The sequence below is a fragment of the Xenopus tropicalis genome, chromosome 9 (assembly GCF_000004195.4).
Source record: "Xenopus tropicalis strain Nigerian chromosome 9, UCB_Xtro_10.0, whole genome shotgun sequence".
In the NCBI taxonomy this organism is placed as follows: domain Eukaryota; kingdom Metazoa; phylum Chordata; class Amphibia; order Anura; family Pipidae; genus Xenopus; species Xenopus tropicalis.
In genome coordinates this window covers 50,559,472-50,580,475 of record NC_030685.2, presented here as the reverse complement: position 1 = coordinate 50,580,475, position 21,004 = coordinate 50,559,472, and the positions used below count along the sequence as shown (strand labels likewise).

The window sequence follows — 21,004 nt, the reverse complement described above, 5'->3', positions numbered from 1 at the left end:
ACCAGAAGCACAGTAGGAGGGGGAGAGCCAATCACAGCCTTGCACTCACACAAGCAAATACAGGCTTCAGTTCCCCATCAGGTCAGCCTAGCTGCTGATTGGTTCCTATCCTACAGTGCAGTGTACTGAGGGCCGCCGGCTCCCCTGCACATCCTGAGAATTCAGCCAGCAGGAAGTGGCACAGATGAGCGGGGTAAGTGGGATTTTTGTGTAATTTCACAATATATCAGTTAGAAACAGAACTTTTTTTTAAGTAAAATCATTCTATATTTAGAGGAGTATAATTCACTGGTACATTCTTAATTTTTAAATGATATGTCCCCTATAAAGGAACAGTAACACCAAAAAATGAAAGTGTATCAAAGTGGTTAATATATTATGTACTATTGCCCTGCACTGGTAAAATTGGTATGTTTGCTTCAGAAACCCTACTATAGTTTATATAAATAAGCTGCTGTGTAGCCATTGGGGCAGCTCTTCAAACTGAAAAAAAGAGAAAAGGCAAAGGGTAGATCATTGGATCAGGTATTCTGACCACTAACCACTCTGTCAAATCAGTTATTTTATTGGTTTGCCTTATTGTATTTGATTTTTGTGATTTTATTGCAGTTTATGCTTGTGTAATGGGTGAATCTGTACAGCAAAACGGTTTGAGCAGGTGATTCCCCCACCTGCAACACAAATATAAAAAACAGAAAGAAAGATTTACAAAAAACATAGGCCTAAGAAAAGATAGGTTCCACAGATCCCTAATGTGGCAGATTTATTTCCTTTTCCGAAGCTGCCTAGCAGAAGCTGCAGGAGCGGTAGCTGTGCTCTCACCACTAGCTCTACTGGTAAAACATGTTGGCTCAGTTGCCTTTTGTGCCTTTTCTTGTAAGGCAATTTGTTGCTCTAGGAGCGAATTTTGGTGAGCCAACAATGCAAGTTTTTGCCTTTTCAGTTCTAACCGCTCCTCTTGCAGGCTTAACATGGCAGCCTCGTGTTGTGCTTTCCGTGTCTCACTGGCTTGCTGGAGGCTTAGCATGGCCGACTCATGTGCAGCTTGCCGTGCCTGACTGGCATTTTAGGCATTAGTTGCCACACACAAGTCGACATGCATGGTGTCCAATTTTTTCATTAAGGCTTTATGATGCCTTATTAGGGATTTGTGGAACCTATCTTTCTCAGGTTCCTGGGGGGCCACATTATCTCCTCTGGCCTGGGTTGGGACCTGCTGCTGCTGCTGGGGAATGTTGGCCGGCTCCTCATCTGAGAACAAGGCCACATCGCTGCCACATACGTGTGACCCTCTCTCACTTGCCTCCCCACTAAACGTATCCCTTCGCACCCCTCGCACCGTGGGGAGTGGAGCACAGACGAGGAGCGTCCACCTTTTGGAAAAAACAAAAAGACTTTATTTAATTTTCTGTTATTATGTTCATGATGCCAGACAAACTTCATGGACAATAATGATTGTAATTTTTTGGAAAACATGACCAAGTTTATTTAGCAAAAACTATTTGTGGACATTGATTCATTCCAAATGAGCCAAAAAGGTAAAATCAAGTTGAAAAGATTGACTGTCCAAAAGTACAAGATGAACTGACTGCACCTAACCCAGCAATAACACACCACATCTTATTTGCAAGACTCTGCACTTCTGTAATTGAAACACCTGCAATATACACGGACACAAGTCACTATTATGCCACTGCACAAGCCTAACACAAAACACAGGTCCAACCAAATTTGGTAACAAAAATACCTGGAATGGGAGCAAATGACGATTGTCTGCGTCTGCTCTTGCCAGGTGGTGGTAAGGATGAATCTGTTGGAGAAAACATTGTTTTATATTAATATTAAGCTTCTCTGCAAGTGTAAATACACTTGTATTAATGTCATTACACCTACCTTGGCCAACATTCCTGTCCGAATCGAAGGTGCCGGACACACCACTCACGCTCTCTGTGTGTAGAAAAGGCAGCAGCAGCTCCTCATATTTGGTAAAATACAGGGCCACCTCCAGTTCCAGATCTAAATAAAAGATAGGAATGGTTTTATTGTGTTGGCTCCAATAAGCAAGCCATAACAACGCAGTCACTTCTTGTTACTCATTGTTGCCCCAGTCAATTCCCTTTACTTTCAAGTGTAACAATACTAAGGCATGCTCTGACACAAACCCTACTAAAATGCTGCAAGTTGCTGCTAAGTGGCCTCACTAACTCCCAGGGCTCTCCCTTATACTCTGTATTAAACAATGCTTAAACAATAATTCTCCTTGATAAAGGAGAGTACAGGGCATTAAAGGAGAATGCAAGTCAAAATTTACTGCCCAATAGTTCTCCTATTGTTTAGTAAAAACGCCACACTTTTGGCTCACCTAATCAAATATTTACTCAGTCACACTTACTTCACATTTTCTAGAACAGGCAGCCATCTTTAAAAAGGTATTCTCCCTTCCTTTCCCTCCTTGCTTCATACTGCACATGTGTTTCATTCCCTCCTCCCCCTCCCCTCTGCCAGATCCGCTTCTGATTGGCTGGTGGGCATGTGTAGCTCAGAACAGCAGACAGGATCAAGTTACACACATGCTCAGAGAATAGGAAAGCTGCCGCTGGCACCTACAGGAAGGGGAAAGAGATTTCAGTGATGTCACTGTAGTCTTCACACTGCTGTAGGCTGCCAGCACCATATCTCAGAGAAGCAAGCAGGGATCTGGGAATTTAGATATGCAGTAAGTACTTAAAAAGAATGCCTTTAGACTTACTTTTAATTTATATTAACCTTTCATTGTCCTTTAAGTATTTTGGGAAATATTTCTTAAATGACCCCCCCTATTTACTGGCCTAATTTGTTGTTCTACTTCACAGCTTTGAGGACATAAGTTGTGCACATAATAATAGGCATGCCATACATTAAAAAAAAATTGTGACTTTCGGAGTGCCAATACGATATTATCGTGACTATTCCGATTTTTTCGTAAGCATTTTCGTGATATTTGCGATCATCAGAAATTATCGTATCCAAACCGAATTTTACGCATTTCAGGATGCGAACTCGTGATTTCATGAATGTGCCCCTTAGACTCTTACATGCACAGTATAGTAAAATCTACAAAGGATAACCCTCCACTGACTAAGGAAATAACCCTCCACTGACTAAGGAACTTACATTAAACCTAGCCAGGTAAGCCCTCTAAAACCATATACAGATGTGGGACCTGTTATCCAGACTGCTTGGGACCTGGGGTTTTCTAGATAAGGGGTTTTTCCATAATTCAGATCTCCTACCTTAGGGCTGTGACATACAAGAAGATTGAAAGAGCTTCCAGCAACACTGAGGGCTGCAGTGTGCTCCGCTTTGGACAGCTTTGAGCTCCAGCCCTAGAGAAAGATATTGTTCTGAGTCCTGTTCAGTTGCTGTGGATGCCTGTTGCCATCCTTGTGGGGACAGGTCTTTCCCGTGAGCCTGCTACTTGGGAGCAACTGCCTAATCCAAAGGGAGAGGTACTTTCGGGCAGGTAGCACTACCTGGGGTATGATAGCTCTTGGGAAGGGACAGTTTGCATTGAACTGAACTGTGCATCATTTAAACCCCTCTGGATTAAAGTGTGGGACTGTGATATTAAAAAGGAATTTCCCTGAGGTGTTCTCCTCAGTACACACTGGGTGGAGACCCTGCACTGTAAATGACAGTTCCCAGTATCTTCCATGAAAAGAGACTTGGTTTGCCACAGAAACTGCACCAGAGGTAAAGTAAGTGTGATCCTGTTCTATGGGAGTTTCGAAGAAAGGCTTACAATATATATATATACAGTGGTGTGAAAAACTATTTGCCCCCTTCCTGATTTCTTATTCTTTTGCATGTTTGTCACACAAAATGTTTCTGATCATCAAACACATTTAACTATTAGTCAAAGATAACACAAGTAAACACAAAATGCAGTTTTTAAATGAGGGTTTTTATTATTTAGGGAGAAAAAAAATCCAAACCTACATGGCCCTGTGTGAAAAAGTAATTGCCCCCTGAACCTAATAACTGGTTGGGCAATAACTGCAATCAAGCGTTTGCGATAACTTGCAACGAGTCTTTTACAGCGCTCTGGAGGAATTTTGGCCCACTCATCTTTGCAGAATTGTTGTAATTCAGCTTTATTTGAGGGTTTTCTAGCATGAACCGCCTTTTTAAGGTCATGCCACAACATCTCAATAGGATTCAGGTCAGGACTTTGACTAGGCCACTCCAAAGTCTTCATTTTGTTTTTCTTCAGCCATTCAGAGGTGGATTTGCTGGTTTGTTTTGGGTCATTGTCCTGCTGCAGCACCCAAGATCGCTTCAGCTTGAGTTGACGAACAGATGGCCGGACATTCTCCTTCAGGATTTTTTGGTAGACAGTAGAATTCATGGTTCCATCTATCACAGCAAGCCTTCCAGGTCCTGAAGCAGCAAAACAACCCCAGACCATCACACTACCGCCACCATATTTTACTGTTGGTATGATGTTCTTTTTCTGAAATGCTGTGTTACTTTTACGCCAGATGTAACGGGACACGCACCTTCCAAAAAGTTCAACTTTTGTCTCGTCGGTCCACAAGATATTTTCCCAAAAGTCTTGGCAATCATTGAGATGTTTTTTAGCAAAATTGAGACGAGCCATAATGTTCTTTTGCTTAAAAGTGGTTTGCGCCTTGGAAATCTGCCATGCAGGCCGTTTTTGCCCAGTCTCTTTCTTATGGTGGAGTCGTGAACACTGACCTTAATTGAGGCAAGTGAGGCCTGCAGTTCTTTAGATGTTGTCCTGGGGTCTTTTGTGGCCTCTCGGATGAGTTGTCTCTGCGCTCTTGGGGTAATTTTGGTCGGCCGGCCACTCCTGGGAAGGTTCACCACTGTTCCATGTTTTTGCCATTTGTGGATAATGGCTCTCACTGTGGTTCGCTGGAGTCCCAAAGCTTTAGAAATGGCTTTATAACCTTTACCAGACTGATAGATCTCAATTACTTTTGTTCTCATTTGTTCCTGAATTTCTTTGGATCTTGGCATGATGTCTAGCTTTTGAGGTGCTTTTAGTCTACTTCTCTGTGTCAGCTAGCTCCTATTTAAGTGATTTCTTGATTGAAACAGGTGTGGCAGTAATCAGGCCTGGGGGTGACTACATAAATTGATATTGAAATTGAAAATTGAAATTGATAAACCACAGTTAAGTTATTTTTTAACAAGGGGGGCAATCACTTTTTCACACAGGACCATGTAGATTTGGAGTTTTTTTTCTCCCTTAATAACGTAAACCTTCATTTAAAAACTGCATTTTGTGTTCAATTATGTTATCTTTGACTAATAGTTAACGGTTTTTGATGAGCAGAAACATTTAAGTGTGACAAATATGCAAAAGAATAAGAAATCAGGAAGGGGGCAAATAGTTTTTCACACCACTGTATATATATATATATATATATATATATATAAAAGAAAAAGTGCCACACACACAGGGGCTTGATACAAAATAAAAAGTGTTTTTATTGAAAGAATTTCAATAAATAAAAACCAGAGTCCCTGGTTTGGTTTGTCCCTTAGGAAGAGCACTGGTCGTGCTCAAAACGTTGGAATTTTTTCAATAAAAAAACTTTTTCTTTTGTATCAAGCCCCTGTTTGTGCGGCACTCTTTCTATTATATATATTTTTTTAACCTGCACCAAGGGCATTTGGACTTGTATAGTGTATGCACCTCTCTGTGTAATATACAGTATATATATATATATATATATATATATATATATATATATAAAATTTATTTTTGTTTTAAGGAGAAGGAAAGGCATTTTGACATTTTACTGCCAATAGATAAGCCACATTAGTGCAAGCTAGAACACTATATTTATTCTGCAGAAAGTGTTACCATACCTGACTAAACAGCCCTAGAAGCTCCCTCTGCTTGTTTAAGATAGCACAGAGTTGGGGGGGAGCAAATACTAATGAGACGGGGAGAAGGAGAAGGAAGGGGGAGAGGGAGAGAAGAGCAAACTGAGGAGACTGAGCAGACTCGTGCCCATGCCCTGAAGGAATTTTCTGAGAGAAGGAAGACACAGAAGAGTATGTGTAAACAAAAAATGAAAAGAAATCCTGTGTTCCTTTTGATAGAGGACTCAGTGCAGTTTTTCTGTGAGTGCTTATGGCTGTATTTACATAGACCTTTCTGATAAAGCTAGGGTTGGACTGGGCGAAAACCTGGTGGGCCCCGGCCCAGACCCGACCCTTTCCAGTGCACCTGGCTGCCCCAAGGGCCCTGCACCCCCCAGTTGGACCCTGGATAAAGCTTACTTAGTTTTTACCTTTCTTTCTCCTTTAAAAGTGACATAAAATTACAAGGCTCCATTAAAATGAAATCCAGTACTGAAACGTTTTTTACTGAGAATTTATTAATGTAAGGTGCTTAATACTAAGGCTATTTTATTCTCTGATATCAAAATTATTATGGAAATGTTTTATCAGAAGGAAGAAATGTAATATCTTTTCGTTCACTGACCTTTCATCTCAGTAATTCTGTGAATGCCTTGGCTTTAGAGACACAAATAGAGTTTTTAATGTGCTGCCAACTAGATTACTCCTTGGAACGAGAGTTGCTTTCAAACATGCACTTACATTTCTTCTTTCCCCTTCCTACACTTTCCTGTGTTATCATCCCAGCTACCAGCATGTATATTTATATTATAAATAGATATCTCCTCCATCAGTCAGGAATTATCCAGTAGCACTTTTGCCACCATATCTTACATCAATACTTTGCCACCATATCTTACAACAATACATATTAGAGAATACAGAAGAAGACTTTTTTTACATGTTTTGTTACTGTATTATACATCATTTTACAGTGTATTTTGAATAATTTCATATATTTTTTTTCAAGCCAACTGGTCTCTTGAGGACTGTGCTAATGTCCCTTTTCATTGTGTTCACTAACTGGATGATTTGTTGAAATTACTGACTAAATTAATACAGTGTTTTCTTGGATACATCATTTTATTTAGGATATATGTGTATTTACTATATAATGTGCTTTGAAATTTTTTTCCAAGGTGTACAAAGATTCCTTCATGGGAAATTATTTCCTTTTTGGTTTTTGCAAGGAAATACCTAACAAATTTAATGAAATTGATATGTTTCTAGCAGTTTCCATATTTAACACAACTAAGTCATAGCAGACTTGAAAGATAAGGCATTGTGGTAAAAGATTCACAAGCTGAGAACAAAAATGTAATTTAATAACCGTGTGCCAGTATCTTAGTTCATGAATATGCCTTTATCTAATTGTCCTTCAGATAAAATCATCTAGTACTCAACTTTCTGCAAATTATGTTTTAACTAGATTATGCCAAGCGCAACATATCTAATTACTCTTATTCTCAGATTTGTGCATGACTTTACTCTTACCCAGTACTGAGAGGTTACTTTGGCAATGGACCAAGTGAAAGAACAATAAGGGGTGCAAATGCTTCCCCCTTAGTGCTCATTTAAAAATCATGAATATAGCTCTGCTGAGTTAAGTCAGCAGTGTATCCATGGTCTGTTTTGGAGCACAGAGACCTGTGTTACTTTGTACGGCAGGGTGCAACGTGGGGGAACATGGTGGATGTAATAATTTTGCTCTTTGCACCTTGCACTGAATGACCCCCTCTATGTTTTATACCTCCAATAATTAAAGTTTATATGTAACTAGCACAAAGTATGTATTGCCCCTTCTTACATTTACTGGTCTTTTCCACTGCCTGCAACTAGCAGCCATTTAGAAACAGATTTCTGCACCCAGTTAGAAATCATTTCTTGAGGGTCAAGCCACCCAGATGTATTCATGTGTACTCCATGGTTTTCTTTGAGTGTATTTTTCTCAGATGAGAGAAGATCTAGGCATTCTAACCATTGCTTTTAAATGGCTACCTTAGTTATTAGTGATGATTTAAGACACCATAGGGCTGATTCACTAAAGTGCGTTAAAACGAGCGCTATTTATAGCATGCGTTAAAAATTTTATCGCGTCTAATTTTTTGCGCCTTAATGCACGATTCACTAAAAGGATATTTGTGTTATTTAAGTCGCGAAGACTATTTCCGTGCATTATTTGACGCAACGTGCGCTAATTAACGCAGCGTGCTACTTGTCGTGCAAGCTAATTAATGCATGTGCGCTACTTTTCACATGCACGCCATATTAGCCATACACACCATTACGTTCGTAAAACTACTTTTTTTTAAAATGACCCTTTTCCTGCAAACTTGAGGTTGCATCACTCTGGGGCCAACACATACTTGAATAAATCACACTGCAAAGTCCATATTGTGTTGCCAAAAGCTCATGACCTGTACTTTTGTATAATTACCGCCTGCTCCAAGTAGGTGTTAATTTTCGCATAGACTAATGCGATATTCAGCGTGTCTAAGTGTTTGTGAATCATGCATTAGTATTATTTCTGCGCGCTAATTAACGCAATGCGGTTGCGCACTAATTAACACACGCGATATGCGAATCGCACGTTTTAACACAAAAAGCATGCGATATGCGTTATCGCACTTTAGTGAATCAACCCTCATGGCCTTCTAACTCTGCCCTATCTGAAAAGGAGAATCACTGTTCAGTTTATACACATTAAAAAAGCCCTCCCCTCTGTTTTGGTGTTTCAGCAACCTGGTGAACACAATCATCAGGTTTCTTTGTATAATTCACATAAGTAATTTCTCTTAAGGTTTACACTGGAATCTTTACATTGGAAGGACTTTGTAACTTTTTACTCACAAAATGGCCATAGTATGCATGTGTTTTATTTTGTTTAGGCTGTTTCAATCCTACAATAAAGTGCAACTAAATGAAAGCAACAGTGCATTTACATTTTCAAACAGCTAAGTACAGTAAACCTTTAAAATCTAACATTTCATTAAAGTGTTTAAATGGATTAAAACAGCATGCATTTAATGAACAGTAAATTTCAGCCTTGTTATTTCCTTTTGGATTTTAATATATGAACTGGTTATTAACTGCCTTCAAACATTATACTAAGAAATCATATATAGATATATATACACACCAATGATTTAAATGCAGTCCTGCTAGAATGTCTGCAAAGCTATAGGTTTATATCGTTCAGAAAATTATACACAGCCCACTGCTGTACATTAAGATAAGTAGTATATGTACTCTTACTGGTAGTTTCTCTATTATTGATCTCAGATACATTTGGACTTCAATTCTACAGTTCAGAAGGGGAATAAGTGCATTATTGCAGTTAAGAAATGCCTTACTATATGTTTAAATTAAAAAAAAATTATGATATTCTGTAGTTATGGCTTCACTGTAATTACTGGGAAATCAAGAAGTAAAGGAGATATCTCCCTAAACTCAACAAACAACGTGGAATCATTAGCAGATAGTAATCCATAACAAATCTACAAAAATAATGAACCACAAAAAGCCTTATGATTGTTGCACCAATAAAGGGGATACTTGAAAAATACAGGCTAGATAATTAATTTTAGTGTTCAAACAAAAGTTTTGGTGGGGGGCAGGGTCGCACTGGGGGTGCACAAGGGACCCCCGCTGTAACCCTGTCCTCCCGACCCCCGAGCTCACATACTTTTTTCTTACCTTAGGTGTGACGGGAGAGGTGGATCTAGGGGCTGGGGGAAGCACCAGCAGGTCCCAACCGGGCTAGGGCCCACCAGGTTTTTCCCTGGGTCCCACTGGGCCAGTCCGACCATGGTGGAAGACATCTGCAGAGGAACTTCTGGGACCTCTTGGGAGGTTGTCTCATAAGACTGGACCATCCTTTAACCACTCAGGGCCAGAACTAGAGGTAGGCAGAAGAGGCATGTGCCAAGGGTGCAATGCTTGGGAGGGCACTAGGCACGTGCCCCATCTACTCCTCTATTCAGTGCCCTTGTCTCCCCACAGTCTGCTCCTTACTGATAATAGTGCAGGTGTCGTGCCTCCTCTTGTTGCCAGCACACATGCACGCTCAGGAACAGATGCACATGCGCGCTGACCAGGAGTGGGGTAATGTGACGGGAGAGGGACAGTGCTGCCTAGGGCACCCGCTGGCCAGGCCCGGCACTGTAACCACTAGACTAGCATAGGGTTATTTCTTTGTTTAGGGAGCCTAGTGAAAGCAATATTTTGCATTGTTTTTCCATGCTATAACCAGACCATAGCAGCAGGTCCATACTAGGATTTAAACTAGGCGCTGGCATTTCAACTACCAAATAACCCCCGCCCCCCCCAATAAGCCCACTAAATTGAGACTGTTTATAGTATCTTACAGCAGCCCCTCTGACATTTGCCAGAATCCACAGATTGTGGGTCAAAATAGTGCCAGTTTTTATGACTAATTTTACACATGGCATGATAACTATATTGCCATTTACATTTATAATACCCCATGGCATAGTATATCAGGTACAAACACCTAAATGCATAAGTTACATGCTCACACATTTTTTGGCAGGCAATACATACATACATAGAATACAGCAGCACAGATTAGCACCACACACACAGAGAAACGCATGATGTACATAAAGGCACCAAGAAACATATCCAGATCTCACCTAATCCATGAATGGATGCACTATCCAGTTCCCCAACACGCTGTAGACTTTCCTTGATACGCGGAACTCGTATCGTGTCTGTATTTCCCGCCCAACCCTCCTTTTGCTCCCTCCTCCCTGCGCTGAGTCAGGGCCCTTTATGTGACAGGCAAGTGCCAGACAATGAGTGTTCTGAGTTACTTGGCTGTCAAATGCAGGACCCTGTGATAAGGGAATTTGTTTTAATGACAGCATAGGTTTGCTCTCAAAGCATCCTTTTGGGACCATCCTGTAGCAATGCAGCGCACATGCGCACCAGCTACTTCCTCTCCTGGCAACAGCAGCATCAGCACCAGCCCAGGGGAGGGGACATTAACAGCAGCATCAGCCTTGTCTTGCATAGAGTAGCAACCGGGAAGAGGCAGCTTGTGTTTCTGTCATGCTCTAAGGGGGGAGGTGCAAGGTGCATAAAAAATAGGCAAGACTGAAGCAGACGGGTGGATACTGCTGAAGGAGGAAACAGGTGCTGCAGAGGGGCTGTGGGTTAAGGAGGGATCCAGATGGCAACCAGATAACCCCTAGTGGGGTTTTCAGCCCCCTTACTGTATTGGAGAGGAATATGCAAATGAAGAGCTTGTCGGTACAAGATAAAGACTGAGCATTGCTGCCTCTGTTATATCCCAGTCCTGCAGAGCTATGAGCTATGGAGGAGGCAGGCTCCTTGCGGCATCCCCGTTCAACCTCCTCTGTGCTTCTCCTAACAGCCCCTATCTCCTGTCCTGCTCTCTTCCACCTTCTCTGTCTCCTGCTGCTGTCCTGCCCCCAGCACTGGGGAGCTCTTTCTACACAGACAGGTGAGAAATTGCTTATATCAATTTGCCTTTCTGTGTGACTATGGGACTGGTGAAAGAACAGCTTTGCTGTCAAACCAATGTTGTGCTAAAATCTCTCACAGTAAGCTCATATTTACTGTCAGCACAGTTGCTGAGGGTTATAGCAACATACTGTACATATGACACTTTACAGGCCTGCACTTGGTATAACTGATTGATCATTCTAAACAAGTGCTTTTTATTTCACAAGGAGCTAGCCATATACAGATAGTATTATACTTTTCTGTGAATTGCCCCAGTTGTTAACCAGTATATCTGTTATAACCCTGTCTAGTGTACTTAAAGGAAAACCATCACTTTTCTGTCCCTGTCTTTTTCATGCATGCGTATAAATGGTACCTGCAAAATTAGGGCAAATGTTGTTCATCAGAATCCATTCCCATATTGCCTGCCTGGCTCTTTAATCACTTTGTGCAATTCTGCTTCCATTTCATTTAAAATTCAGTAAAACTGCAGTGACCTCTGTGAGGTATAGTAGCTGCAGTAGCAGTTCTTCTTAAAATCAGCCTGCAGGACAAATGAATCCCAGCAAATGAAAGCACTGCAGTAAATAAAATGCGGGTTTGCAGACCAATTCAAAAAACTGATTCTGCACTGTTTCCTTTCACCTCTTTTACAGTTTTAAATTACGTGGCATGTTTCTTTTATTTCAAGGATCTTCTTCTCTGTCTCATGTTAACACTTAAAAATTTTTGCCAGCTGTAACAGAGCACTGCATGGGAAGCTTTAAACTACTTCTTAAGCTTTACATTTACAGTTATTCTTACCAAATATCTCTTTGCCTTTAATTTGCCTTAATGAAACTAGTTTTCATTTATTAGAATTCAGTATACCTAGGGGATTTAGTAAATAATTACAACTGTGGGCCACTGATGACTCCTTTAGAATGTAAGTCTGTAAATATACCAATATTAGAAATATGTTACCCAGACACTCCTAATTTCCTTGTGAACACATGCAGTATTTAGTGGCCCTGATATGGTTGTTAGGCAAAGTCCTCCATAAAACACATTAGGTTTGTAATCTTTAACTAAGATAAAAACAGTACTGTACTACAAAGTGTATGTGTAGTTCTATAACAGGGTGTTTGTCAGAATCACCCATCTGTAACAGAATACTGTACTTTAATGAATTGGTTTAGTGACTTCAGTATGCTATGAGCTAAGAAATACACCATAGAGGTAGCTATTTATTTTCCAAAGCACTAGAGTGTTTGAAAATACCTTGCACCCATCTGAGATTTGCTAAGAAGCTCCAAGGGCCTATGTCTATGAAAGTAGATTTTGTTTTTATTTGCTGTAAATGCACAACTAGTACCATTTGTGTTTTCTCTCACACAGGGATTGAGGTGTAATATACAGATATATTAAGGCATGATTTAGAGCCATACTTCACAAGATTGGGTGGGAGAGTTTTTCTCACAAGTCACTGTAACAAAATACATGTGGTAATCTGTGTATTATATTGAAACTCTAAATTAACTTTAATATAGGGGATCAAAGGTCAGTCGATACCATAACCCAATGTTTGTAACCTCTCTTAAATTAAAGGTATTTTTGCACATTTTTAACTTAATTCATAAAATGCCCTTCTCCACAGTTCAGTTCTGTCTGCAGTAACTTTCACCACCGTGCAGTAGTTCAGTTCTTCTTCCCATCCAGGGGATTCCTTGTATCCACGTGATTACCTACAGCCAATCACACTGTTCATTCTCCTACCAAGATAATCGCAACAGAGCAGGGAGGGGGGAGCTGGAACGGGCTTTAAGCAAGCAGAAGCAGGACTGATTCAATCTATATATTTAAAACCAAGTTTTTATTAACTACATAAAATGGGCCAACGCGTTTCGTATTATCATACTTCATCAGGGCATTACCAGATGGCACTTCCGTCACCCTTTTACCTTGACACCAATTAATTATGTAAATTCTTTGTACACATCAATTTTTAAAAACACACATATAATTCACATTAAATACATACATAATTTAAGATATAAAATGTCTGTATTCTAAAACATGATTTCATGAGTTGCATAGTACATCAATCCCTTAGGAAACATTGTAAATCTATGTATATGTTTAACCCCTTAGGTGTCAGCGTCTGTAACTTATGTATCCAGAAAGTCTCCTCCCTGGATATTATTTGTATCACATTTCCTCCTCTCCATTGGGATTTATTTTGGCAGATCCCTACAAATGTGAGAAGGGAAGGATCACAATTGTGTATTGTGTATCTTTTTAAAGTGTACAGAAACACTATGGGTTGCTAAACCCGCTTTTATGTTCCTAATATGCTCCCTGTTCTAGTTTTTAAACACCTGCTAGTAGTTAATAAATACTTGGTTTTAAATATATAGATTGAATCAGTCCTGCTTCTGCTTGCTAAAAACCCGATCCAGCTCCCACCTCCCTGCTCTGTTGCGATTATCTTGGTAGGAGAAGGAACAATGTGATTTACTGTAGGTAATCATGTAAATACCAGGAATCCCCTGGACGGGAAGAAAAAATGAACTTCTGCACGGAGATGAAAGTTACTGCAGACAGAACTGAACGGTGGAGAAGGGATGATATTCACGCTGTAAGTTCAGACGCACTGTAAGTGCTGAAGTGTGGAGAAGAAAGACAGGTTGCTGCAAACTAACTGTGACATGCACATGTAGAAGATACACTTTGTAAGTAGAATCTGAGTGTGTGCAGCCATTTATTATTAGTATTGCACCAGTGGTCTCCATATTTCACTTGCAGAGTGTCCTGGAATGAGGATTGATTTTTCTCTTTATGTGACAGCCGAGTGCCAGAGAATGAGTGTTCTGAGTTACTTGGCTGTCAAATGCAGGACCCTGTGATCAGGGAATTTGTTTTAATGACAGCATAGGTTTGCTCTCAAAGCAGCGCCGCCGCATCCTTTTGGGACCATCCTGTAGCAATGCAGCGCACATGCGCACCAGCTACTTCCTCTCCTGGCAACAGCAGCATCAGCACCAGCCCAGGGGAGGGGACATTAACAGCAGCATCAGCCTTGTCTTGCATAGAGTAGCAACCGGGAAGAGGCAGCTTGTGTTTCTGTCATGCTCTAAGGGGGGAGGTGCAAGGTGCATAAAAAATAGGCAAGACTGAAGCAGACGGGTGGATACTGCTGAAGGAGGAAACAGGTGCTGCAGAGGGGCTGTGGGTTAAGGAGGGATCCAGATGGCAACCAGATAACCCCTAGTGGGGTTTTCAGCCCCCTTACTGTATTGGAGAGGAATATGCAAATGAAGAGCTTGTCGGTACAAGATAAAGACTGAGCATTGCTGCCTCTGCTATATCCCAGTCCTGCAGAGCTATGAGCTATGGAGGAGGCAGGCTCCTTGCGGCATCCCCGTTCAACCTCCTCTGTGCTTCTCCTAACAGCCCCTATCTCCTGTCCTGCTCTCTTCCACCTTCTCTGTCTCCTGCTGCTGTCCTGCCCCCAGCACTGGGGAGCTCTTTCTACACAGACAGGTGAGAAATTGCTTATATCAATTTGCCTTTCTGTGTGACTATGGGACTGGTGAAAGAACAGCTTTGCTGTCAAACCAATATTGTGCTAAAATCTCTCACAGTAAGCTCATATTTACTGTGAGCACAGTTGCTGAGGGTTATAGCAACATACTGTACATATGACACTTTACAGGCCTGCACTTGGTATAACTGATTGATCATTCTAAACAAGTGCTTTTTATTTCACAAGGAGCTAGCCATATACAGATAGTATTATACTTTTCTGTGAATTGCCCCAGTTGTTAACTAGTATATCTGTTATAACCCTGTCTAGTGTACTTAAAGGAAAACCATCACTTTTCTGTCCCTGTCTTTTTCATGCATGCGTATAAATGGTACCTGCAAAATTAGGGCAAATGTTGTTCATCAGAATCCATTCCCATATTGCCTGCCTGGCTCTTTAATCACTTTGTGCAATTCTGCTTCCATTTCATTTAAAATTCAGTAAAACTGCAGTGACCTCTGTGAGGTATAGTAGCTGCAGTAGCAGTTCTTCTTAAAATCAGCCTGCAGGACAAATGAATCCCAGCAAATGAAAGCACTGCAGTAAATAAAATGCGGGTTTGCAGACCAATTCAAAAAACTGATTCTGCACTGTTTCCTTTCACCTCTTTTACAGTTTTAAATTACGTGGCATGTTTCTTTCATTTCAAGGATCTTCTTCTCTGTCTCATGTTAGATTTTTGCCAGCTGTTACAAAGCACTGCAGATCCAAGTTTTCTTTGATGTCTTTGAGCCATGGGAAGCTTTAAACTACTTCTTAAGCTTTACATTTACAGTTATTCTTACCAAATATCTCTTTGCCTTTAATTTGCCTTAATGAAACTGGGTATCATTTATTAGAATTCAGTATACCTGGGGGATTTAGTAACTAATTACAACTGTGGGCCATTGATGACTCCTTTAGAATGTAAGGCTGTAAATATACCAATATTAGAAATATGTTACCCAGACACTCCTAATTTCCTTGGTGAACACATGCAGTATTTAGTGGCCCTGATATGGTTGTTAGGCAAAGTCCTCCCTAAAACGCATTAGGTTTGTATTCTTTTACTAAGATTAAAACAGTACTGTACTACAAACTGTATTTGTAGTTCTATAACAGGGTCTTTGTCAGAATCACCCATCTGTTACAGAATACTGTACCTTAATGAATTGGTTTAGTGACTTCAATATGCTATGAGCTAAGAAATACACCACAGAGGTAGCAATTTATTTTCCAAAGCACTAGAGTGTTTGAAAATACCTTGCACCCATCTGAGATTTGCTAAGAAGCTCCAAGGGCCTATGTCTATGAAAGTAGATTTTGTTTTTATTTGCTGTAAATGCACAACTAGTACCATTTGTGTTTTCTCTCACACAGGGATTGAGGTGTAATATACAGATATATTAAGGCATGATTTAGAGGCACACTTCACAAGATTGGGTGGGAGAGTTTTTCTCACAAGTCACATGTAAACTGTGTTATATTGAAACTCTAAATTAACTTTAATATAGGGGATAAAAGGTCAGTCGATACTATAACCAAATGTTTGTAACCTCTCTTAAATTAAAGGAATTTTTGCCCATTTTTAACTTGATTCATCAAATGCCTGAGACTAATTGGGAGATATTGACATTTATTATATTACATTGTTTTTTTTTTCCTCTAGAAACTCTTACTCATTCCTTTGGTCCAACTTGGTTAAAATGGACCTGCATTCACTATATTAATGCATGAATCTTTTTAGACTACGCAATCAGATATACACAGATTCTAAAGATTTTATAGTTTCAGTTCTATAAATTTGGTTTTGTGCAGGCAGGGAACTATTGCTATTGTTGCATGCTTGCTCACCCATAAAGCATTGCACAGAAATAATTTAGGAGTAATATTTAGTATTCCTTTCTAATAGTTTGGTCTCAAAATCACTCTGTAGAGTGAACTTGCTATGAATGTGCGTACAGATCAAAAACAGTGAGTGATACATTTTATATAGGCCAAACTGTCTCCATATAAGATGATATTGCTTATTTTTCCTGAAGGTTTTATCCTCTATTTCTTCTTCTCCTCTGTCATTTACACCTTACAATTATGTATAAAATACCCTGGTCAAATATAATAGCATTAATCAGAAAGTAATAGATCAACTCATAAAACATGCAACAAGAATTTCATGGTAGAAAATTTGAAAACAACATGCACCAGTTTGCTCAGCTAGTCATCATCCCAAGTTAGAAGGTCAGACTTATTTGTTCCTTGAAATTGCTTCCAACCTAAAATTGTCCGGTTCTCTACTTCAGCATTATTAACCCTTTCTCTTTGAGTAGTTATTTAAACTGTTACTTTCCAACAAACTCAGATCTTTTTGTCCTAGTCTCAGGATTGTGGTTTTAATAAGACAGCTGATGTAAAAAAACCTTATTTTCTTTGGTTCTCATTTAAAGTGGGCAACAGGGGAAAGAGTCATAGGGACTGAACAATTATGTCATATATTAGGAAATATTTATCAATTTTACCATGGAAAGCTGTTTATTAGTAGCCTCCCCAAACATATATCTCTCCTACTGATTATTCAGCTTTTTTTGTAAATAGACAATGGTGAAACTTAAAATGTCATGTAATTGCTAGAGTCAGTGATTCTGCCACCAGGAAGATTGCTTAGGAGGGGATTTCTTAACATTCTGATTTTTGTGGTTTTATATATTTTTTTTTAAAACTACGACTACACTCATGACACTCATGGCATTACATGAATGGCAGTCATTTCTCAAAGAATCCAAATTGAAGAAGCACAAATGAAAAAAATCTGCGGAAACCCTTTTTCAATTTGTCACACAAAAGCCATCTTAATTGCAACGCTAGATTTTATTATAATTTTTTATTTTTATTGCTTCTGTGTCTGTTTTCATTACCGCAAAAGAATTACCAGTTTTTTTTGGGTCAGTGAGCCTAGCAGGCAGACAGTATGAGGATTGTCTGAGTGCATGCAGAAAAGTCAAAGGTAAAATTAACTTTTTCTTTAAAGAATGTAAACATTAAGTCCCTGAACTGTAGAGGGCACATGCCTTGGCTAATTGTTTTTATATTTAAAGGGAGAAACCTTACAGCTTATGCAATGACTGTCAATATCTACTTCCTCTCAAAAAAGTTGATTTAGGCAGTAAATCCCAATTTAACATTAAATAAATTGTGCTTGCTCTGAATACATATTTTGCCTATTGTCTTAATTTGGAAATATGTATTTTTTGGGAAGCACAAAAATCTAAAAAGCTTGTGGGTTTCTATAGAAGTCAATGGGAGATGTTCTAGGCAATTTAAGCTATGCTTTTAAGTTCAAACTTTTCAAGTTTTTCGAGTTTGTAAACTTTAAAAATTCAAGTTTTTTTGAGATTTTTCTTCTAGTAAGCATTTGATATGGGAGTTTATTCAATTTAGAAAAAGTCAAATTCAGACTTTCAAAAAAGGTATATAGCTTTCCTGTAGTGCCACGAAAAATTATTTTGGTTGAAGCTGTAGCATATATACTGTAGATAAGGGTTGCGTAATGGAGTTAAAATACAAAATCAAATATTAGCAAATGCATTAGGAAATATACATTTTTTTAAATAAAAAAATAGCTTTTATAAATAATCTAAAAAGAGTGATCACGTGCAAACTTTGTAAAAAAACATTGCAACCACCACTAACATGAAATACTTACTAAGATATCCCAAAAACACTTTATAGTCACTTCTTTGAACTAAATCAGAAGATTATTACACTTGGCATATTTATAAAATTCTGTAAAAAGTTCTACAGGAAAGAATGTTTTGCCTTCAAAGCTGTGAGTAAAATTTGATGTAGGAGTTTAAACAAGCCTAGTGAAGCCTTATACAGGCAATGGAGTAGCTAGTAATATTTGGTAAGGTGAATTCATTCTTTGGCATTTTACTAATTGCTGGCTTTTGTGCAAGTTTATTAGATTCAGTTGTTTCTTTCCATATACCTCAACAGATTTTGAAAAATAGTTCCAAACCATTATTCCTCCTCCATCAAACTTTACAGTTGCCATTACATGATAACACTGCACATTAGTGGTTTAACCAGATCCTTTGTATTGGCTGTTTAAAAAGCTCCTAGTAAGAGTAAAGTGAAGTTGTTGTCTTAATAGTAATAAAAGTGACAGTAAGGTTTAATGAAAATGAGTTTCAGATTATTGTGGAATTGTAAAATATCAGTAGATTACATTCACAAGTGCAGTGGTCAACTAACACTTTTGTTGCAGTGAGTGCTAAAGTTACTTGTGTTCTTTGCATTTCCCTACAGTTGAGTCCTGCACTGCTCAGTCCTTCCACAAGTGTGTTGCACTTATTGACACACAAGAATTGGGTGCAAATGCCATTTGCAAGCCAAAAACTTAAAATGATGCCAGGCAGTACAATTGCATCAAGGGAATCACCCGTTTGAATTCGCAATTATGCTGGAATTCTGGCAAAAGACCATGCATTTATGTAAAAAATGGTGATTGCACTCAAATTTGCACTAAATCATGGCAAAGTAGAATTGCAGTAAAGCAGTACATGGAATCAAGTCAACAGAATAAAAAACCAACAGAAAAAAATCTGTAAATGTCAATCATTTTTTCAACTTTCCTTTTGAATTCAGCCAAAAATATGTATTTGGTCATCAATTGTAACATTAAGTTATACTTCAAGTAGATAACATAAGGTGCTCTTCTTTGCCTTTTGTATATGTTTTCCTTCAGTGATTTAGCTATACCATGTCAGAATTATTGTTTTTGTTATTTGGTGAAGGCTTTTTGAGTACACAAGATGGAATGAGTCGTCACAAAATTTGTGGTATATTTCTTAGGGCAAAACACACCTATAGTTTATAAAGAAGTGTTTGAACTGAACATCAGCAAGATCGTTTGTAATGCAGTAGATCTCATCTGTATATACATTCATCATTTTGTTCTCTCTCTCACCAGCATCACACTGGAATGAGACTGCAGGAAGCACCGCTGGTAGATTAACAGAAGAAGACCAGTCATCCCACAATAACAATAGTAGAAGTGATAGCATCCACAGTCAGAACAATGCAATACAGAAAGAAATAACAATGCCCTCAAGATTGGTATATTATATTAACAAAGAATCTGAGAGCCCATATCATGTTCTGGATACTAAGGCAAGGGATCAGCAGAAGCATAACAAGGTATGTTTGCATTTGAAAAAATTGTTCTACTTGATGCTATTAAGAAAGGCAAATATCACACTATTTTTTGGACACTTTCACAAGTGCTGACACCTGTTTACTTGTGTTAGTGCTGAACACTGTTCTTGTGTTTTTATTTTCTATATGCTTAAAGATAGACAATTTCAGTACCCCCTTGGAACTGAAACAGTGTACCTTGCCATTAAATCTATGGTGATCCTGATGATTGGAATATGTGAGTTCAATGCTACATTTGTCATAGGCCATTTTCCCACTTTTAATATTTCTCTTGGCAAGCAATATGGCTTTTTACCTAAAACTTACAGGCACAATTTTTAGAGTTGGCATTTTGACATTTTTATATTATCTGTATATGCATATACTCTAGATTTTTTTTTCAATTTCCTGTTCCTTTCTTTCATCTTTAACTTTTTCCTTATGTGCTTCTCTAATATTTTTCTTTGAATAGAAATATTGCCTATCCTATTATCTTATTTTTTTGTTTTATTTCTCCTTTCACATTGTCATTCTACTGTGTCTGCCCTAATTTTACGTACGCTTCTATGCTTTTTCTCTTTTGCCAGCGCTTCATCTTGTGTTCCTTTTTTCCATTCCTCATCTTGCCTGCTTTTCCATTATGCCCCTTTCTCTTCTGGCCTTACCTTGCCTTTTTGCTTTTCCCTTTTCTCTCCTATATTCTTTTTTTTACATCTTCTCCATCCTTGCCTTTATACTGTCCTTCACTTCCACATTTTTTTTCTTTCTCTCTTCTGTATCTCTACTGTTATGTGCATCCATCTGCAGTATTTGTTTGCTCTACCTTGCATTTTAAGTAATGCTCATGCCAGTGGTCTTTTT

General features: G+C 38.9%; 1 protein-coding gene and 1 long non-coding RNA gene across 7 annotated transcripts in view; one reads left to right on the top strand and one right to left on the bottom strand.

Moving 5' to 3' along the window:
* Positions 1-509: 509 nt before the first annotated feature.
* LOC101730481 lies at positions 510-10,825 on the bottom strand. The gene is made up of 4 exons (XR_209005.4): positions 10,572-10,825; positions 1,894-2,016; positions 1,748-1,810; positions 510-1,373 (listed from the first exon to the last, which is right to left on the bottom strand). It is a non-coding gene; the product is annotated as an uncharacterized LOC101730481 (long non-coding RNA).
* A 42-nt stretch (positions 10,826-10,867) lies between these two features.
* The window catches only part of adam23 (ADAM metallopeptidase domain 23), a 106,039-nt gene continuing 95,902 nt past the window's right edge, over positions 10,868-21,004 (top strand). For 2 of the 6 annotated variants that reach the window (XM_012970226.3, XM_012970225.3), the window contains exons 1-2: positions 14,433-14,928; positions 19,920-20,146. In XM_012970226.3, coding sequence (XP_012825680.2) covers positions 14,778-14,928; positions 19,920-20,146 — 378 coding nt within the window. In that variant the 5' untranslated portion in view covers positions 14,433-14,777. 6 annotated transcript variants of the gene reach the window in all.